This window comes from Astatotilapia calliptera, chromosome 22 (genome assembly GCF_964374335.1).
Source record: "Astatotilapia calliptera chromosome 22, fAstCal68.1, whole genome shotgun sequence".
NCBI classification, from domain to species: domain Eukaryota; kingdom Metazoa; phylum Chordata; class Actinopteri; order Cichliformes; family Cichlidae; genus Astatotilapia; species Astatotilapia calliptera.
The window spans coordinates 14,531,207-14,549,466 of NC_137442.1; the positions used below are offsets into that span (position 1 = coordinate 14,531,207).

At 41.3% G+C, this 18,260-nt stretch overlaps 2 protein-coding genes across 5 annotated transcripts; both read left to right on the top strand.

Moving 5' to 3' along the window:
• The first annotated feature begins 46 nt into the window (after positions 1–46).
• On the top strand, positions 47–3,515 carry LOC113015327 (zona pellucida sperm-binding protein 4-like). The gene is made up of 12 exons (XM_026157331.2): positions 47–240; positions 467–787; positions 868–983; positions 1,063–1,309; positions 1,376–1,498; positions 1,583–1,755; positions 2,277–2,374; positions 2,506–2,651; positions 2,753–2,930; positions 3,006–3,141; positions 3,301–3,375; positions 3,445–3,515. Exons 1-12 carry the CDS (start codon positions 96–98, stop codon positions 3,451–3,453), a joined length of 1,767 nt encoding a protein of 588 aa, XP_026013116.2. The 5' UTR covers positions 47–95; the 3' UTR covers positions 3,454–3,515.
• Positions 3,516–6,060: 2,545 nt separating this feature from the next.
• LOC113015333 (cytosolic non-specific dipeptidase-like) lies at positions 6,061–16,989 on the top strand. 4 transcript variants are annotated; one of them, XM_026157339.2, is made up of 15 exons: positions 6,069–6,085; positions 6,406–6,447; positions 6,758–6,820; positions 6,930–7,030; positions 8,154–8,232; positions 8,554–8,697; positions 8,792–8,954; positions 11,516–11,604; positions 14,123–14,323; positions 14,406–14,490; positions 14,585–14,745; positions 14,856–15,020; positions 15,486–15,627; positions 16,423–16,570; positions 16,782–16,989. In XM_026157339.2, the coding sequence occupies exons 5-15, from the start codon at positions 8,173–8,175 to the stop codon at positions 16,846–16,848; spliced, it is 1,425 nt and encodes a 474-aa protein (XP_026013124.1). In that variant the 5' UTR covers positions 6,069–6,085; positions 6,406–6,447; positions 6,758–6,820; positions 6,930–7,030; positions 8,154–8,172; the 3' UTR covers positions 16,849–16,989. The 4 variants fall into 4 exon arrangements, with proteins under 4 accessions (XP_026013125.1, XP_026013124.1, XP_080152251.1 ...); XM_080296125.1 differs by lacking the exon at positions 6,406–6,447; XM_026157340.2 differs by lacking the exons at positions 6,406–6,447; positions 6,758–6,820; positions 6,930–7,030 and having other exon boundaries at positions 6,061–6,085.
• The last annotated feature ends 1,271 nt before the right edge of the window (positions 16,990–18,260 follow it).

Below are 18,260 nucleotides of genomic sequence, written 5' to 3' on the forward strand. Positions count from 1 at the left end.
AAATCAGCAGCAGTCAGGTGCAATCAATTAAGCTAGAGCCAGTACTTGTAGCGGGGCGCGAGGCTTCCTGCAGCTGCATGAGAGCTTTCACGTGAATGGCTGGGTGTAGGCTCGAGCTGCTGCTAGTCCTGACTTGGACTCTGCTGCCGGTGTCCGTCCGGGGGTGGGAGCGCATAAATGAAACTGAGCTTCGCAGTTTGTATGAGCCCGGAGAGAGGGGCGAACCACATGACCCTACAGGTAAACGGCAGGGAGACGGTTGGGCAGGTGTATTTATCAGGATTGGTCACTTACGACTTGTGGCTTCTAACAGCTTGTTGCCTGACGGCTAATTCTGACAATCTAAGATATAGATTTGAGAGGAATGAACATTATGCTTATTACGCTACACTTCTAGCTTTTCCTGCCCATATGAATGGGGTTTTTACTTGTTATCAGTGACCTAACAACGACCTCTGTTGTCCAGATTACAGTAGTGGCCTTGACCAGGGTGAAGCTAAAATTCTTGAAGATGTGGTCCTTGAAGCCGAAGGTGTTGCCAGCAGTGAAAACTTTGACTCCGATGTTGACTATGTTGACTATGATGACTTGGCCGTAGATGATTCTAGACCCACGCACTATGGTGGTGGTGTGGACCGTGGGTTCCAGGTAAAATTTGAAGATGAGCCTCCAAGGAGCTGGCCAGGCAGTTGTAATCCAACTGCTGCTGATCTAGAAGTTGTTTGCAGTGAAAGTGGCTTCCAAATTACTCTGCCAACAGGACCTTTGAGTGAGGTTAAGGTGTTTGGTATGTACTTGGATTAGATTTTTAGATTTGTAATAGATTGAATTGCTCCGTCTGGTAAAACTGGCATGTACTTTCTCCAGGCTCTGGGGACAGTCTGCTGCCTATTGTTGGTGCGCCAGAAAACTGTGGTTATGAAGTGGATCCGCTGAAGAACACCTTAACTGTACCCTTCAATGGGTGCAATGTGGAGCGGCATGTAAGTTGCTTAAGAGTTTCTCCCTTGACTGTTTTGCTTAACAGGAAGTCATTAAACTTTATTTTACAATTTATTATAGGCAGATGGCTTCAGTCTACAGCTGTTGTACACCGATACACTTGGCCAGAGACGAGTGTCGACCACATCTTGCAACAAGTTTGATCCAGAAATGGTGCCACGTTCAGGTGGTGGGCCCTTGCCGTGTGTTAAACTGGTCAGAGATCCACAAGCACTGGTTCCACCACCTATGTTACCGGTTCCTCCAGTACCACAACCAGGATTGCCCCAACCAGCATTCCCTCAATCATCACCAACATTAAGACAACGTGAGTGGTTTGTAGAAGATGCTTTAACATTATTCAGATGAAATTAATTGTTTTTCCCTTTTTCAGATTGCAGCATCCCTGTGGGAGAGCAGGTGAGATGTGGTCATTATGGAATATCTGTCTCAGAATGTCGGGCCATGGGCTGTTGTGTGGATTTGCTAGCGTCTGTCTGCTACTACCCACTTGAAGGTAAGGCTAGTTTTTGACAGATGGTATAAATGTTGAATTTTTAATCCGTGAAACTTAAGTGGCTTTTTTCTATCCCTCCTGTAGAGTGCACAGTGGATCAACATTTTGTATTTGCCATTCGGTACAACTCTGCATCCATCCCTGTGGATCCTACCAGACTGATTGTTCCTGGAAATCCAGAGTGTAAACCAGCCATTGTTAACAACCAGGTCGCCATCTTTAAGTTCAAAGTTACAGAATGTGGAACCCATTCTTACGTAAGTTACCCCTCCAGCAAAGCTGTTACTTGGCAAACTTTGTAGGAATGCTTTGACTTTTTGGCGGCAACCTGGTATATGTCCAAATCTGGAATAAGAATGCTTTGGTGCTTGACTTGGAGATGTTGGTATATGCTACTGCAGGACTAATTTTAATGAGCGGTCATGACCAGCTATCACCCTGATTTGCCACTGCAACAGCCTACACGTTTTGCTGCTAAATAGCAGGCAGCAGTACAGGGGGCAGTACTGCTGACAGATTGGGGGGGTTTATGCAGCTTAAACTGGAAGGATGTCTCTAGTATGACATGTCTAAAGCTTGTTGACTGTCTGAACTCTTCCATGCGCCATCTGATCTGTCAGAATCAACTTTTAATCTAAACTGTCACTGGTATGAGGTTCTCCTAAAAGTTACAAAGGTTTTGAGACTTAAGCAGACACTTGGCTTTTAACATGCTGGCTTGTATTCTTGTAAATTGCACCTCAGTAAGTAAATCATCCAATGTAACTTGTGTTGACAGGATGTTGGTGAGGTGACGATATACCTGGCTGAAGTGCAGAGTATTGTTCTTGCTCTCAATCTAAAGTATGGTGTCATTACAAGAACTGATCCACTCAGGTTAGTGTCTTGTGCTAGATTTTAATATGCAAACACAAATCTAACAGACTGAGGGGCAGGGGCACATGGTGAGCAGTATGCTGTGTTCTAGACTGGCACGTGGTATTAATGGCTTATTTGATCTCTTGTAGATTTCTGATTGAGTGCCGCTATAACAAATGGGGCACTGCTCAATCAATGGCTAGTGTTGGCTACATGGTGAAGACCCCACCTTCCAGTATGCCTTCTTCAGTCATCTCTAACAGTTTATATGGTGTCGAGTTGAGAATTGCCAAAGGTTGGGCATTGCATTGTCTTTCCAACAAACTACAGTAGACAGGCTTGACAAACTCTGCTGGTGTGAAGACTGGCTAAATGCCTTCTGTTTCATCCCAACAGATGAGACTTATTCAAGTTTCTATGACCATCACCATCAGCCCTTGCGGCTGCTCCTCGGCCGCCCTGTGTATCTTGAATTGCGCCTCAGCTCTCCTAACGCAGATGCAATAATTCTTGTGAATTACTGCCTGGCATATCCTCGTTCTGCAAAAAATGCTCTGGTGCTAATCTATGAAGGGTAAGCACGACCATCAACCTTTTAGAGCTTGAAGGTTATCTTGAACTTCTGACTGCAAGTTATGCTTGTCTGCAGGTGTGCCAATCCTCATGACCCACATGTGTCCATACTTAAAGTCAGCAATGTTCCTGGAGTGAATCATGAAAAACGCTTTATAGTGAGTGCCTTCCAGTTCATGGATCAAAGGACAAACAAGTACCTAAATGAAGAGGTGAGTTGGAGAAGTTAATGCTGGAACAGTTCCTAATTTACATGTGTTTAAAAAAAAAAAAAAGGTTGTCTGGGTTCTAAGCAGAACTGTTTTTAAAGTCAATGTTTGCCTTGGATATTGAAAGATTAACTTTGTTTTACTGTGTTCATTCCCTGCCAGATTTATTTCATGTGCTCTGCAGAAGTTTGTCTGCCAGCAGAAAAGAGATGTGATGAGCGGTGCTTTGATGGGAGGGTGAGTCTCTAAATCTTGGTGATAATTTGCAACTTGTTTAATGGTCTAATTAGATTCATTTTCTTCCAGGTTCAATAAGGATTTGATCTGGAAACTAACATTGTGATTTAACTAAGAAAATAAAGCCTTTTAATTCACTATGCATGGATCTTTTGTCGTCATTAAGAACTGCAAGGTATAACTAGTGTGGACCTCAGGGTTTGGCATTTCAGATCCAGACATTGAAATGTTGTTTATTGAACTTATCAAGCACTAAAACATGACACAATTCAGTGATCAGCAATCAAAGACTGCGGTGCATGCTACACAATGGAAACATTGAGCAAACACATGAAATGAGATGATGAGAGCCTTTATTTGTCAGTTGCAGGTCTTTTGCCCACAACAGAGATGACGGACATTGCCGACCGTACATACAATACACAAACATCACATTGGAGAGACGGGTCAGGCTAGGTAGCGAGGGAAACACATCGAAATGTGTAACACAAAAGGATAATACAGGAATGCACAGATATCAACACACCATAGCACAATAAACGCAGACAAGCAACATGGGAAAGAGTGCCAGTGTGTACATCTGATCTAGGACCGCTGCAATCTTTTGACTGCGCCTCCAACTGACCCGATGTCCACATCAGAGGGGAGGTAAGCATTTGAGGTGGCGTCGGATCCAGGGTAGGGAGGGTGATGAGTCAGTGAGTGCTTATCAGTATATGTCTGCGTGTCCATAGTTCAGCTGAGACGGTGTCCTTCGCCCTGCCAGGCTAAGTAAACAGTCTTCCAGCCAACCCAGGTGGCCTTGCATGGAATGGGAAGGAACAGAGTAAACAGTCGTTATCAGGGTGTTTTGTTCAGCTCAAGCCTTGTAGCTGGCGCAGAGAGGGTATCCGCATGAAGTGTGTGGGGGTTTTTTTTGTTTTTTGTTTTTTTTTAAAAACTATAGTGCGAACAGCTCATATATTTCAAAGCAGTTCTACAGTCCAACACTGGTCCCGTTGGAGAGCCGTGAGCTTTGCCATACTTGCGTTCTGTGATGTCATTTCTTGTGCTCAAGGAGCAGATTTCTGAGAACTCACGGCAGTGTGCCTCCCCGAGATGTCATCCAATTTTGCACCCAGAGATGTTATTCCAGGCTAGCCCTTCCGAGATGTATCCAGTCTGCAGTCAGATCTTATTCTGAGTATTCACAGCAGCCGTAGCCTCTCCAAGATCTTATCCGTGCTGACTCAATGAGCCCATTTTGAGAAACTCACGCCTCTCCCATCGTTCCAATCCCAGCGGGCAGCCTTGTGGGGGTTTGAACAGCCGGTTCCGCTTTCTTAATTCGATAAGTCTGGGCCAAGCCAGCTCCGATTAGCAAGAACCCTGTTACCATGGTTCCGAATAGGTAGATATCTTCAGCACTCAGGCTCACCCAAGCCCAAACTTCTCGTTGAGAAAGGGGTGTCAATTGCATTTAGGGACCAGTTGATCCAATCCATAATTCCTCTTTTAGGTTTTAGAGAACAGACGGAGTGTTCCAGGGAAAATACAAAACAAAACACGAGACTAGACAAGGACATAAGCAGGGATGATAAGGGAGAGGAGGAAAAAGTGCGTCCGCCTCCTTCGAGAGCCAAAGAAGAAATATTGCATCTAGGTAAAATGACCATAAGTTTAGTGCAATTTCAAGTGTAGTTTGCCATCATACTGCATAATGTACTCAAAGGGAACCTGGGTCTGTCCTGGGGCCTCATTCCAGTGGGATGTGCTAGAAATGCCTGAGCTGATTCTTTTAGTCATGGAGTAGTGGGTCTGAGCCCCCCACTGATGGGTGAACCCATCAGACTCTGTCCAAAGTTTGTCTTCATCTAAAACTTGTAAAAAGCAGGGTGTGGAGGAAGAGCTGTAAAGGCGGTGTGACCTTGGTTGATTAGCACTTAAATGTGATTTGATCACAATTCACTGTGTGAAATGTGAAGCTGCACCAGTGTTGGCCTGTCGCTGTCAAGTTACTGTCAATTCCTCAGATTCTCATTGTGCCAGACTGCAAAGCCATATTGATCACACAACCGGAAAATCATCTTGCAATCCAAATAAATACTTGATACAATGCCTTATGGTTATTGCTTCAGCTGTCAGTTTAAGACTTTAAAATTACTTGTACTTTTGAATAATTGTCTTTATAGATGTATACCTGGCAGACCCTTTTGATAATTCATTGGTGACATCCAAGTGGTCCCACAAATCTAAAGGAATCTGGCTTTTATCACTGTAGCCTCCCCTTTTTCCCCAGTGGTTGATGTTGGTTTCATAACACAAATTTAAGCTTCCCCTCTTTGGGCCTGTCATTTACATGTGGCTGCTTGTCATTAACATGCCTTATTTTTTTTTTTAATAAAGTCCTCTTCAGAGCTTCCTGACATACACCCATCTTGCAAATCAGGTTAAAAGTATAAGCATCCATCAGTAAATGACCTAAAGCTATGTGCTGTTAACATGTAGACTACATCATTTGAGCTCCCCTATAAATTAGAAGTTTTCAGTGAGCTTGATCCATTTACAACATTGTAGGAGCCATATGAGTTGTTCCTTTTTTTGGATTAAGAGGGTTGGTTAAAAATGCACACATTGTATTGGTGCACGGGTGTGGGGCGTGACTCATGGGTGTTAGGTGATAAATGTGGTTGCACTCACCTGTTCACTGCACCTGATGTTGAGCAGAAAGGTAGGTAGGGTGAGCATGAGGGGAAACCTTCTGTTGACCGCATCTTGAGTCATTTTGATGCAAATTTTTTATTTATTTTTTTGCATGCAGCTTGAGTTTAGTTTGGTGCACTAATTTATGCCAGAGGCTGTAGTTTGGCATAGTAATTGGTGTAATGTTTGTAAGTTGCATTCGTTTGCTTGTGCAGTCTCTGCATTTGTATCATGCTTTGATCCCATGTTCTGATTTTGTATAGTGGACAGTGGAATTAAAGGAGCAAATAGTACAGAGGTCTATCTCATGTGTTTATTGTTGCGCGTCATCTGTGTCCTCATGTTTAGCCTGCAGCGACCGTTGGTTGGAAGAGCCGCAACAATAATTTTGTAAGAAATATTATATTTGTATGAATATGCATGTAAAGTCCTTTATACAAACCAGAGGAACTGAAAGTCCGCTATACTTAAAATATTGAAAGCTTTTTTCCATGTGCCATACTGCTTAACATTGGAGTCATTTCTTAAATATTTTTCTCTTTCAACTTTATTTCGTTAACTTGAACATGCAAAGAAACAGATGTGCAACTATGTTTATGTGGTGTTGGTAGATAAAATAAAATAAAAAACAATTTTTTTGTCATTTTTAACAAACGGGAAAACAATTGAGAAGTAAATGTATTTTTTTTTCCCCGATGAGACGCCCGTGACGAAGCAGCTTCCGATGACCCATAATTCTTTGCGCTTTGAAGCAGTTCATATGGTGGGTTGTTGTTTTTACCCTACGAGTTGAATCGCTTTGGGTTTTTCCCCCCACAAAACAAGTAGCTTTTGTTGTTTTGCTTTTTTTTTTTTTTTTTTTTTTACTGCAGACCTCAGAGTTGTCCGTCGTTAGCAAATACAGGAAGTCTTTGTCAGCTGAGAAGGGCCCGGAGTCACATGTTTACATCAGCTGATCTGGAATAAAAACACAGTAAGTCTGTTTGACAAGACGGGTAGATTTTAATATTTCTCTTTGCAGTTTATAAATGACCAAAGTATTTGGCTAGATCAGCTCTCGGTCACATTAACCCAGACGGTAGATATAACGGCAATGACCCGTTACCTACCTTCCAGCATCCGCTTAGCTTAGCCAACTTAGTTTCGCTTCACTTGCCATTTTACCACCTCATTATTCGTGTTTCATAGCATGCTGTACAAAACCCGCTGGTACCAAGCCGAAAAAGGTTATATCCGCTTTAAAAAAAAAAAAAGAACTATATTAACTATTACATCTAAGTCTCTGTGCCTATTTTGCATGGAAATATTCAGATATATGGTCTAGAGGAGTGGTCGTGCAACAACAAGGGCGAGTCCAAATTTCAGTGCACACCTGTGGAAAGTAACCTCCGTGTGTGCTGAAGTTTTCATGACCTTCTTTCAGTTTCTCACTCAGTACGAAACGGTTTAATTGTTGTTTATGGCTTTCTTCACACAATTAGTGATCTTTTCACGTCTACACATGTTATCAACCTTAGTCTACCTAACTGTTGTTTTAATACTAATAAATAATAAACTATTATCTTTTGTGCAGCTCGATTATGTTTGGTCGCCACACAACTCTAAGCTGTTAAGACATGAGATGATATTTTCTATGATAAGTACATTTAGTTTAAACAGTACTTTAAATGCAGTTACTCAGCGAGTGAGGCATTTTACAGTAAAGTTCAACTACCTTAATTAATTAATTTACTGCATCAGCATGTGGCTTTTAGGTTATCTGATAAGTGTAGAAGCAGGGACCAGAAGGCACAGAACTGAGCATTATCCTTTACTGTGTCAGTTGTTGTAACTTTGTACTATGAGCCTCACATTTCTTGACATTTTCTTGCTGTTTTGTTCTGAAAGCCTGGTGTTAAAGTGCTGATCAGCTGCAGCTGTAGATCTGAGAAATTATGATGTGAAACAAGCTTAAGTCTCATGACCTAATGTGCAGGATGGGAGCTGCAAATTCAGCAGCAGTCAGCAAATTTGCAGGAAGGCGTGGTCTTTGTGCTCTCATAAGATTGCACAAACCCAGAGGTGGACTCTCACCAGTCTGCTTGTTTAACCCTCAGATCCCATTGCTGGCACAAAATGTCTCATCTCACAGAACTTTTCAAGTATGTGGACGACCACCAGGACCTGTATGTGCAGGTAAGATTACTCAGGAAAAATATAATAGTTATGCTGGACTCAATGTAAGACCTCTTGGCTGTTTAATCATTGTATGGTTGTCATTTGATTTAATAATTTATTGAGCTAACTTTAAACTGGACAGCATTGTAACTCATTCACTTAAGCTGGCGCTATAGTAGATGCCAACTGTAAAACCAGATATTATAACTGCTGCTTTAGTCAAATTTTGTAGAAGGTCTGATGTCCTAAGAATAACTCATTGTGGCTCTTTTTTGAGCATGACGAAAGTGCCTAAAACACCTATTTTAATTTAAATCCCTTTTTCATAATTGTCCTCAGCGCCTGGCTGAGTGGGTGGGTGTCCAGAGTGTGTCTGCTTGGCCTGAGAAGCGCGGGGAGATCAAAAAAATGATGGAGATGGCAGCCAAGGACATCGAGAGGCTGGGAGGGACTGTGGAGTTGGTGGACGTTGGCAAGCAGAAGGTCTTGCACTGGTTACATTTCTTAATGCATTAATGATTTGTATATTGCATTATCTTTTCTACTTAAATTTCACCATAAATCATTATTCATGCAGCTTCCCTCAGGAGAGGAGATCCCCCTGCCTCCTATCATTCTGGGGCAGTTAGGATCAGACCCAGCCAAGAAGACGGTGTGTATTTACGGGCACCTTGATGTTCAGCCAGCAAACATCGATGATGGCTGGGACACAGAGCCTTTCACTCTGGTGGAGAAAGACGGTAAGAGGAGAATACTTTTGGCCTGTGTCCTGCACAAAACAACCCTGGAGCTGTTTCTGAGCTGGAAAGTTATGCGAGTAACTGAAGTCAGCTGGAACGCGCTTTGGGCTTGTAAAAATAGATGAAAATGAAAACTTTAAGGCTACTGTATCCAGCTGTTTGTAAGTTACACCGGGTAGTTTTTGGTTTAGCAAAGTTATAATATCAAATATGACTGAAAAATGAGCTACCGTACTGTCCTGTAGATAGAATAGATGGCAAAACTAAAAGAAGACGAACTAATTTTCTAAGATGAATAAAGCTGGTCAATTACTATGAAAACAACAAAATAATGAGGACAGAGCGTTTTAGTGGTCTTAAATGAACAGATTACAGAAAACAAATCCAGTCAGCAGGTAGGTAGTGCAAGATGAGAATGCTATATGGCACTATAACTAAGAGAAAGCGTGCCATGCTAAACTATGTAGACTACGAGTGTGTCTGACATGCAAAGATGAGTAACACAAAACAAGTCACAGGATTGTCTTGGGAGCTTGAAAAAACAAGGCAGTTGGCCTTCTTTAAGTTTGCAAAGGCATTTCACCTCTCATCCAAGAGGCTCCTTCAGTTCTAAAAACAAATGGTTGTGTCCCAGGTATTTAACCCTTAGTTGGCGTTATTCCCTTTCAAGATGGCCCTGAGACGCGTTGATCATGTCATCACCTGATATGAGGGCTCACCTTGGCTCATGTCATTACAATCACTTGGTCATTACAATGACTGGAGATTAGTCACAAAACCACCTTGCCTCTGCTCAAAAACCATCGTTGGAACAAAAGTGGTGGATTACAGCACCAGCTGTCACCCACCTCCAGTGCAGGCCTGAGACCCGATCCCAGGTGCTTCAACCCACATTCACACCTGGCCTTAGGCGATCTCAACAGGCCTCATCGTGGTGTATGGCAGGGGTGGTGCAAGGACAGGGGTCATCTCGCGACAACATCAATAACATCAAACTCTCTCTTTGGTGTTTAGATTGGTTGAACTATATTTGAATGTTCTTCAAGCTTTAATCAGCTTTCTGCTTGCAGTAACAGCTAGCAACATGTTTCCAAAGTCCAGCCTATTTAGCTCATCTTTTGTTAGAGCTGCAGTCTTATCGCCAGTCTTCTCAGGCCAAGTTGAACCCATAAAGTTGTTATTATTAGAAGCTTTTGGAACAGACTCGGCTTGTGAAAAGGCAAAATGGCTCAAGTGAGGCGTTCTTTAGATGTTCTGTGTGTTGTATTATTACGACATATATCTGGATTTAAACAGACATGGATGAATGTTAAAGAGCTTTTTGCTTCCTTAAAGTTCTGGTTTGTTGGACTCGGCATGCGTGATCTTGTGCGTTTTGAGTCAGCTGACACAAAATGCCACATCCTCTTCCCGTTGTCTCATTCCTGCCTGCTCAGCTGTGTTAGTGCTGATAATGTCACATTTTACAAAAACTTGCTGCAGACCTTTTTTAAAAAAAACCATGAACAAGGGTTTCATATTGTTACACATAACTAGGGATGGGTATCGTTTAGGTTTTATCTGATACCGGTGCCAAATCGGTACTTTTGAAACGGTCCCGGTGCTCAAACGGTGTTCAAACCGGTGCTTAAAGACTGGAGAACACACAATTGGTCCAAAAACCTCTCATATTCAGCTGGTTTTTTGTAAAAAGATAACAATGTTAGCCTTTTCTGCAGCTATGGGGCATATATGGTATCACTCTTAGCTGGAAGCAGTGCTTAAACAATGGAAAAAACACAAACTTTGTCCAAAAACCTCTCATGTTTAGCTGTTTCCCTCTTTTTCTTTGGTCATTTTAGCCTTTTTGGCCAGGGTGAAGGGAGGAAGGGAGTATCTGCCATCAACCAAGAAGACAGCCGCATGTAGCTATGATGATGTTTGCTAGTTCACCTTACATGCATTAATGTAATAACGTGGTTAGCCTACTCAACGTAAATTACACACAAACAACATTAAGCTACTCACGCAGAGAAGAACGGCTGCTGCTGCCATCAAATACGGCGCATTTCTCTGCTTTAAAAAAAAACAAAAACGCTATGCGTCGCCAGGTGTTTCATCGGATTCGAGGTGTTACCTCCTTTGACAGTATCACAGTATCAGCTTAAAGCACTTGTTGCAGGCTGCTGAGTTTGCATATTTTGCTGTGAAGTACAGCCAGACTTTTGACCGCTTCGCCTTGGACATTTTTAATCTGTAGCTCTGCATAAAAGAACGTACGTACCTAGCCCCGCCTACTATCCTCGGAAACGTAAAATGATTGGCTAGAAGTGTATCACAGCTCAGGAAAAAAAAGCACCGAAATAAAGCACCGAAATGTGCGCTGCTTTTCGGTCTGGTTACTACCGTTTATGTCAGAACCGGTACCCATCCCTACACATAACCTTAGTCATGATTTAAACAAGCTTAAAATGGGGCACTGTCGTCTGCTGACTATGTAATAAACATAACCTTAGTGTCATTTGTCAACTCCACTATCTTCTCATTAGAACCTTGAAACTGAAATAGTTTTATTTTTGTAGGTAAGCTCTATGGACGAGGATCTACTGATGACAAGGGTCCAGTGTTGGCCTGGTTTAACTGCATTGAAGCGTATCAGAAGATCGGAAAGGTACAGTTACTGCCAACAAAAGGTGTTTCAAGTTCAGATAGTTGAAAGATGATATGATATTTTAGTGTTTCTTAAAAAAAAAATCCCTGTTTGAACAGTGACTTGAAACGCTTGAAATTACTGACAGGAGTATATTGAGGTGTGATGGTTTATTTCAGAATCTGTAAACGTACACCGCTACTTAGAATATTATTAAGGTTTTTTTTTTTGTTTTTGTACAGTGATGATAAAGCAGAATAGCTACTATATAGCACTGTATTCTAAAATGATATGTGGGTCATTCATATCACACATAAGATTAATTATATGCTTAGTTTGGACTCATGCTCAGTTTTATTATTAAAACTTATTGTGAGAAATGTAAAACCTGTGTAATAATAAGTATTAGGAAGTGTATTTTTGGGTTATGTAGGTTGTATTTGATTTATTAATGTGCATAATTAGAAATAAGGTGATTTAAAAACAAAGCCTTGCAACATGGAACAGCTAAGTACATGGCTGCATTTCCAAACTGATTAATCGTCATTCTTAGAAATGGATTATCTCTGTTAAAGTACACCACTGATTTGCAGATCACTTGTTGATTGCTTCAGAGCTGTCAGCAGTAAATGTCTTGGTCAAAGGTCCCGGGGTAGGATTGTCGTACAGGAATCACTTAATGTTTATGATAGGTTTGTAGCATAAACCTATTCGCTGGAACGTTAAGGACAATTTAATTACACAGCAAAGCAAGACACGAGTAGGCAAAGTTCTTTATGTTTCTCGTGCACGGGAGAGAACTGGACAAACACCGTCCCTTCGCTTGACCCCAGTTGCTCTCGTCCGCTCCCCCGTAACACTGCTCTTTTATTGAGGTTACATGAATATACCGTATTTCCCGGACTACAAAGCGCACCTGAATATTAGCCGCACAAGCTAAAATCAGGGGAAAATCCTGTTTTGTACATACATTAGCAGCACCTGACTAAAAGCCGCAGGTGTTTCAATGTTGACTTATCATATGTAAGAGAATATGCACAAAGGGAATTGTCAGGAAAGAGATGGCTGTTTGGAGACACACCCCTTTTATTAATATTTTGAAAAACAAGTTATGGGTACATATTTGCACATGTAGTACATAACGGTAACCTACAGCACACCAGAAAAATAGATTCGGACTACCTTTTAGGCTCAGGTGCAGTGACACGGCTTTAACAAGAAGAAAAGTCAGTCATTCACCATCTTTCTCTTCTTCCTGCGCTCTAAAACCACCAAAGTCCTCTTCTCCAGTGTCGGATACAAACAGGCTCAGGATGGCTTCGTCATCCACTCTCCGCTTCTCTCCTTCGTTGTCACTTTCAAAACCAAAGAAATCCTCGTTGTCAGTGTCAGAGTCGAACACCCTCAGAAGGGCCGTGGCGGTGTCCTCCTCTCCATCATGCAGCTGTCCAGCCCTTCGAAATCCGTTGGTGATCGTGGATGTTTTCACACTTTTCCACGCTGTCAGAATCCACCGGTGGAGTTGAGTATAACTTGCTTTTCGCAAGTTTATCGCCGCTCGTCATCCACGCCTCCCGCTGAATGCGTAGCGCTACTTTGAAGTTTGTTTTTCGCGCTACTTCGTACGGCACTACGTTGCCTGGCGGACGGACATGTGACTAACATACCACTCTTGAACCCCGATCCTTCCGCCAGGCAACGTAGTGCCGTACAACAGCGGAACAAACAAAACAAATCGTCTTACGATATGACAAAAATCATGGACAATCCATAGAAAAGCCGCACCTGACTAAAAGCTGCAGGGTTCAAAGCTTGTGCAAAAAGTAGCGGCTTATAGCCCGACAATTACGGTACATAGGTGCATTAACATATGACGTCTACATACACACAAAGAGTACCTTGCCTGTGCGTTTTGTAAGCGTGCGTGTGTGTGGTGTCAGAGTGTGACCCCATAAATGACTTCCCTAAACCTGCTGGTCTGGAAGTCCAGTAGTTCATCTAAACAAAAGGCACTTAGACTAAAACTGACATAGCTACGTTTATCCTACCACAAATCAATAAAAGAAGGTAGACCTCTCGCATGCTCCCAGGATGTGGGTGTGAATGCCAGAACACTCAGAACACTTTGCAGACTCCTAAGGATCACACATCCTATCACTACACAATTGATTATACACCTCTAAGCATATATGGTTAAATATTTCTAAGCATAAATGACAATCAACAATATAAACCTAACAGTTTAAACTGAAGCACATCGTCTTTGCTTTTTCCTGAATTGTACTGGACTGTACTTTAAAGCGTTAAAGGAAAGTTCTCGCGTAGCAAAGACTGGAGATAAAAGATCAACAGTCAGCATGTGCAGGGAGTCCAAATTAAAAATATGAGATTACTCAAGTATTTTGTCTTTAGAAAATGAAAAAAACTAATTCACAATGAGCCTGAATTTAAACTTGAGCCAGTGACCAAATTGTAGTCTTCTGATTTTTTTTTTATTTTTTTATTTTTTCTTTCTTATGCATCTCTCTTCTTGTTGCAGGACCTTCCCATCAACATCAAATTCTGCTTCGAGGGGATGGAAGAATCTGGATCTGAGGGTCTGGATGATCTTGTGTTTTCTAGAAAGGACACTTTCTTTAAAGACGTGGACTACGTCTGCATCTCTGACAACTACTGGCTGGGCAAGAACAAACCCTGCATCACCTACGGTCTGAGAGGAATCTGCTATTTCTTCCTTGAGGTGAAGTCCTGTTGGATTATTGTTGGTGGGGAGAGACACAAGCTGTGTATTTTAAAATAATGTTTTACATTCCAACCTCAAGGTGGAGTGTGGTGGGAAGGACTTGCACTCAGGGGTGTTTGGTGGCTCTGTTCATGAGGCCATGACCGACCTCATCGCACTTATGGGCAAGTGAAGCTGATAATTGTGATTTTTGGTCTCACCGACCTTATTTTACAGCAGTTTAGAGTTTTAATCATGTGTTTGTGACTTCCTGCACAGGCTCCCTGGTTGACAAAAGGGGTAAGATTTTGGTTCCTGGGATCTATGACAGTGTGGCGCCTCTGACAGCAGAGGAGCAAAAGCTGTACGAGAAGATCGACTTTGACTTGGATGAGTACTGTAAAGATGTGGGGGTTGACCAGCTGCTGCATGACACAAAGGCAAAGAAATTATTTATGTTGTTCGCATCACTCATTGGTGGAAATGTGCTGTATAATGTGGGGTCATTCACACTTTTTGAACCTAGTGTTCTTTATTTCTTCCACCATAGGAACAAATCCTCATGCACCGTTGGAGATATCCTTCTCTTTCCCTTCATGGTATTGAGGGGGCTTTCTCTGAAGCAGGAGCCAAGACGGTTATTCCTCGCAAGGTCATCGGCAAGTTTTCCATCCGCCTTGTGCCTGACATGGACCCTAGAGATGTGGAGAAGCAGGTAAACACTGTGATAGGTAACAATGATGGCATATAGCACTCACCTAAATAATGTAGCAGAAGTCGCTCTGTATCTCTGCCACTTATTGGTAATTTGTTGCTCAGGTGATTTGCTCAGCCATGCATTGTTTTTTTTTTTTTTTTTTTTTTTTAAAAGGAGTGTGTAAAAGAAATTGCAGTGTATGAAAATGAGAAATATTATGAATATATTAAATTATGAAGTAAAAAAAAAAGTGGATTGATTTAATTTGAATGAAGGTAACTTTATTTAGACAGAAAACCAATGTCACAGGTCATAAAATACACAGGAATTATAATATACCTGCATAAAATTAGGAAAACCAATCAATCAAGTCAGTTTCTTTTGCCTCACCTAATACAGTTCAACCCTTTGCACTCATAGTGAGCACCAGGTTGTTTCTGCATAAAAGCTTCAACAAGTCTAAGTTATCTTCCCCTCTTCAAGGTCGTCGATCATCTGCAGAAGAAGTTTGCTGAACTGGGAAGCCCCAATAAACTGAAAGTGAACATGGGCCACGGGGCAAAAGCCTGGGTCTCAGACTTCAACCACCCACACTACATGGCAGGGAGAAAGGCCATGAAGACAGGTACAAGGACTTAATGATAAAAGCTGTTAGATCAAAGAGGGAGTTCACTCAATCTCACGCATTTCTGTTATCTTGATACAAAGTCTAAATCAGTTCTGTGTTTATTGTATTACAAAAGTGTAAAACACTTTCTCCTGCTATAATACAACTGACTTTCTTACAGTTTACATTGCAATGCTTTTTCTTTAAGAGAAATCAAATATTTTTGTCATGTTTCAGTTCCTGTCCTCGGGCAGATGTTTCAGGACATTAAAAACAAAGACAAGCAAATTTATTATCCAAAAGCCTTGTACATATTGTGGCGAGCTCAGACAAGGAGGAGACGGAGACCTGCTATTCCTGCCTTAGCCGAAATGCTAAGCTACAGGGAGGACAGCCTTTTATTACGAACGCCCATTCACACACCACAGCAGTGAGAGGTGGTAAACGGGCACAGCCGTCTAACTCACGGTGCTCCGCTAGCCACACAGAACACACAGCAGCATTAATGTTACACACTAACACAAAAATGGTGAATCAACACCTGATAACTCTAACTGCTGTTATAACACTAAAACTTAGAACACGTTAACAGCAGCTATACAGCAAAGTCCATAAGTTCTTGGGCCAGTGGCCCCTCCCATAGACCAATGAAATATCTTTATAAGCTTTTCTGTTATATGCATATTTTTGTGGACGTTTTTCATGTATTTTCACTGATAGGATTATACCCAGTTTAATGTGAAAACAAAATATTATTATTATTAAAATTGTTATTGCTTTTTGCCTTGTTTTTTCCTCCTCGTTGTGCTGTAGTCTTCGGGGTCGAGCCTGATCTGACTCGCGAGGGTGGCAGCATCCCAGTCACCCTGACCTTCCAGGAGGCCACAGGCCGTAATGTCATGCTGCTTCCTGTAGGGTCCTCTGATGATGGAGCTCACTCTCAGAATGAAAAGATCAACAGGTTGGTCACAGCTCACACCGTTTCACTTCTTTTGAAATGTGGAACAAGTAGGAACTATTGATAAAATGGATGAAATATTGCAGTAAAAGAAGAGGATCATGTTTGTCATCTCCAGATTATTTCTGTGCTTAACTTAATGACAGGTAAAGTGAGTTGTTTTTTTTTTTTTAAATTATAAACCGTTGTCATTGCTTCATTTCTCCATTTTCAGATCAAACTACATTCAGGGAGTCAAGCTGCTGGGAGCATACTTCCATGAGGTCTCTCTGCTGGAGTGATTTGATGGTGTCTCATAATGACAGGTGTAATATATGCTCATCCTTCATTTCAGTACATAAACTTAACCTAAACTGTAATTACCTTTCACAATGAATGGTTTTACACACCCTGCTGATAATAAAAGTGTTTTTCGTACTTTGTTTGAATTGTCCTCTTTTGTCTTTGTTCTTTTCATGATGTAACAGGATTTACTTTTGATGCAGTGCACCGCTTAGCATGTGGGTCATAACTCACAATAATACTGCCAGGTCTCTCTTGGAAATGAGATTTTTAATCTCAATAAGATTTTTACCTGGATAAATAAAGGACTAATAAAAAATAAAATAATGTTGGTAAGCTTAATTTAGAAGCTGTCAAATGTGTTTGAGGCATCAGTGACAGCAGCATGACCAAATGCTGTTATTGTATTAGTGTTTTCCACATCACAGCGTTAAAAAAGTACAATCAGTCAATTTGAATGTGTCGATATATGTAGAAGCTTTCCCAATGTTAACAGTTGTGAATGTCCAGTTCTACAAATGACTGTGCTTGTTATATGTAACCGGTCCAGTCAGCCCTTTTATTCTGTGATTTCTGACATTACTTGTCTTTATGTTACTTTAGGAAAGATAAATCAGGGTGAGTTTATATCACAAACTTAGTTAATGCCATTTCCTGAGAGAAGGATGAAAATACCACCAGGTATTCTGATAGCAGTCCATGGTGATAATCAAAAGGTGTAATGAAGCTACCTACCACTATTTATTCTTTTACTATACGCTATTATTTTTGCTAGTTCATAACCCAGCCATGGGGGCTTCCAATAAACCAGTGTACTTTTAGTACTGGTCCTGAAACCTGTGGCCAGAATCTAATGGTAAAGTCTTGTTTAGTCGTCGTCTTGACACAGAACAGGTGAGCTTTTGTGCACAGATTTCACAGGTTTACTCGCTGAAATAGTTTGTGACGTAGCAGCCCTCCTTTGGATGAATCCTTCCTCCCTCCTTTAGATCCTGTTTTACAATTTTTAAATCAGATCACTCTGAGGGTAAATAGAGGCTCCAACATCTCTGCTAAGGAAACAAGGTGCATTTGCTTAGTCTAAACTATGATAGAAAGAAAGTCAAGTATTTATTTTCAGAAATTTATATCTCAAAATGCAATCGATTATATACCTCTAAACATTATTGATGCTCTGTTTCTAAGTACAAATGACAATCATAAAAATATCACTCCAACAACTAACATGATCAATAATTAATAATTCGTTTTAATTTAATCCAATATTCACCTTATTTATGAGAATAATGAGAAGGACTTGTGAATATGGTAAATGGCCTGTGTTTATATAGTGCTTTACTAGTCCCTAAGGACCCCAAAGCACTTTACACAACCAGTCATCCACCCATTCACACACTGGTGATGGCAAGCT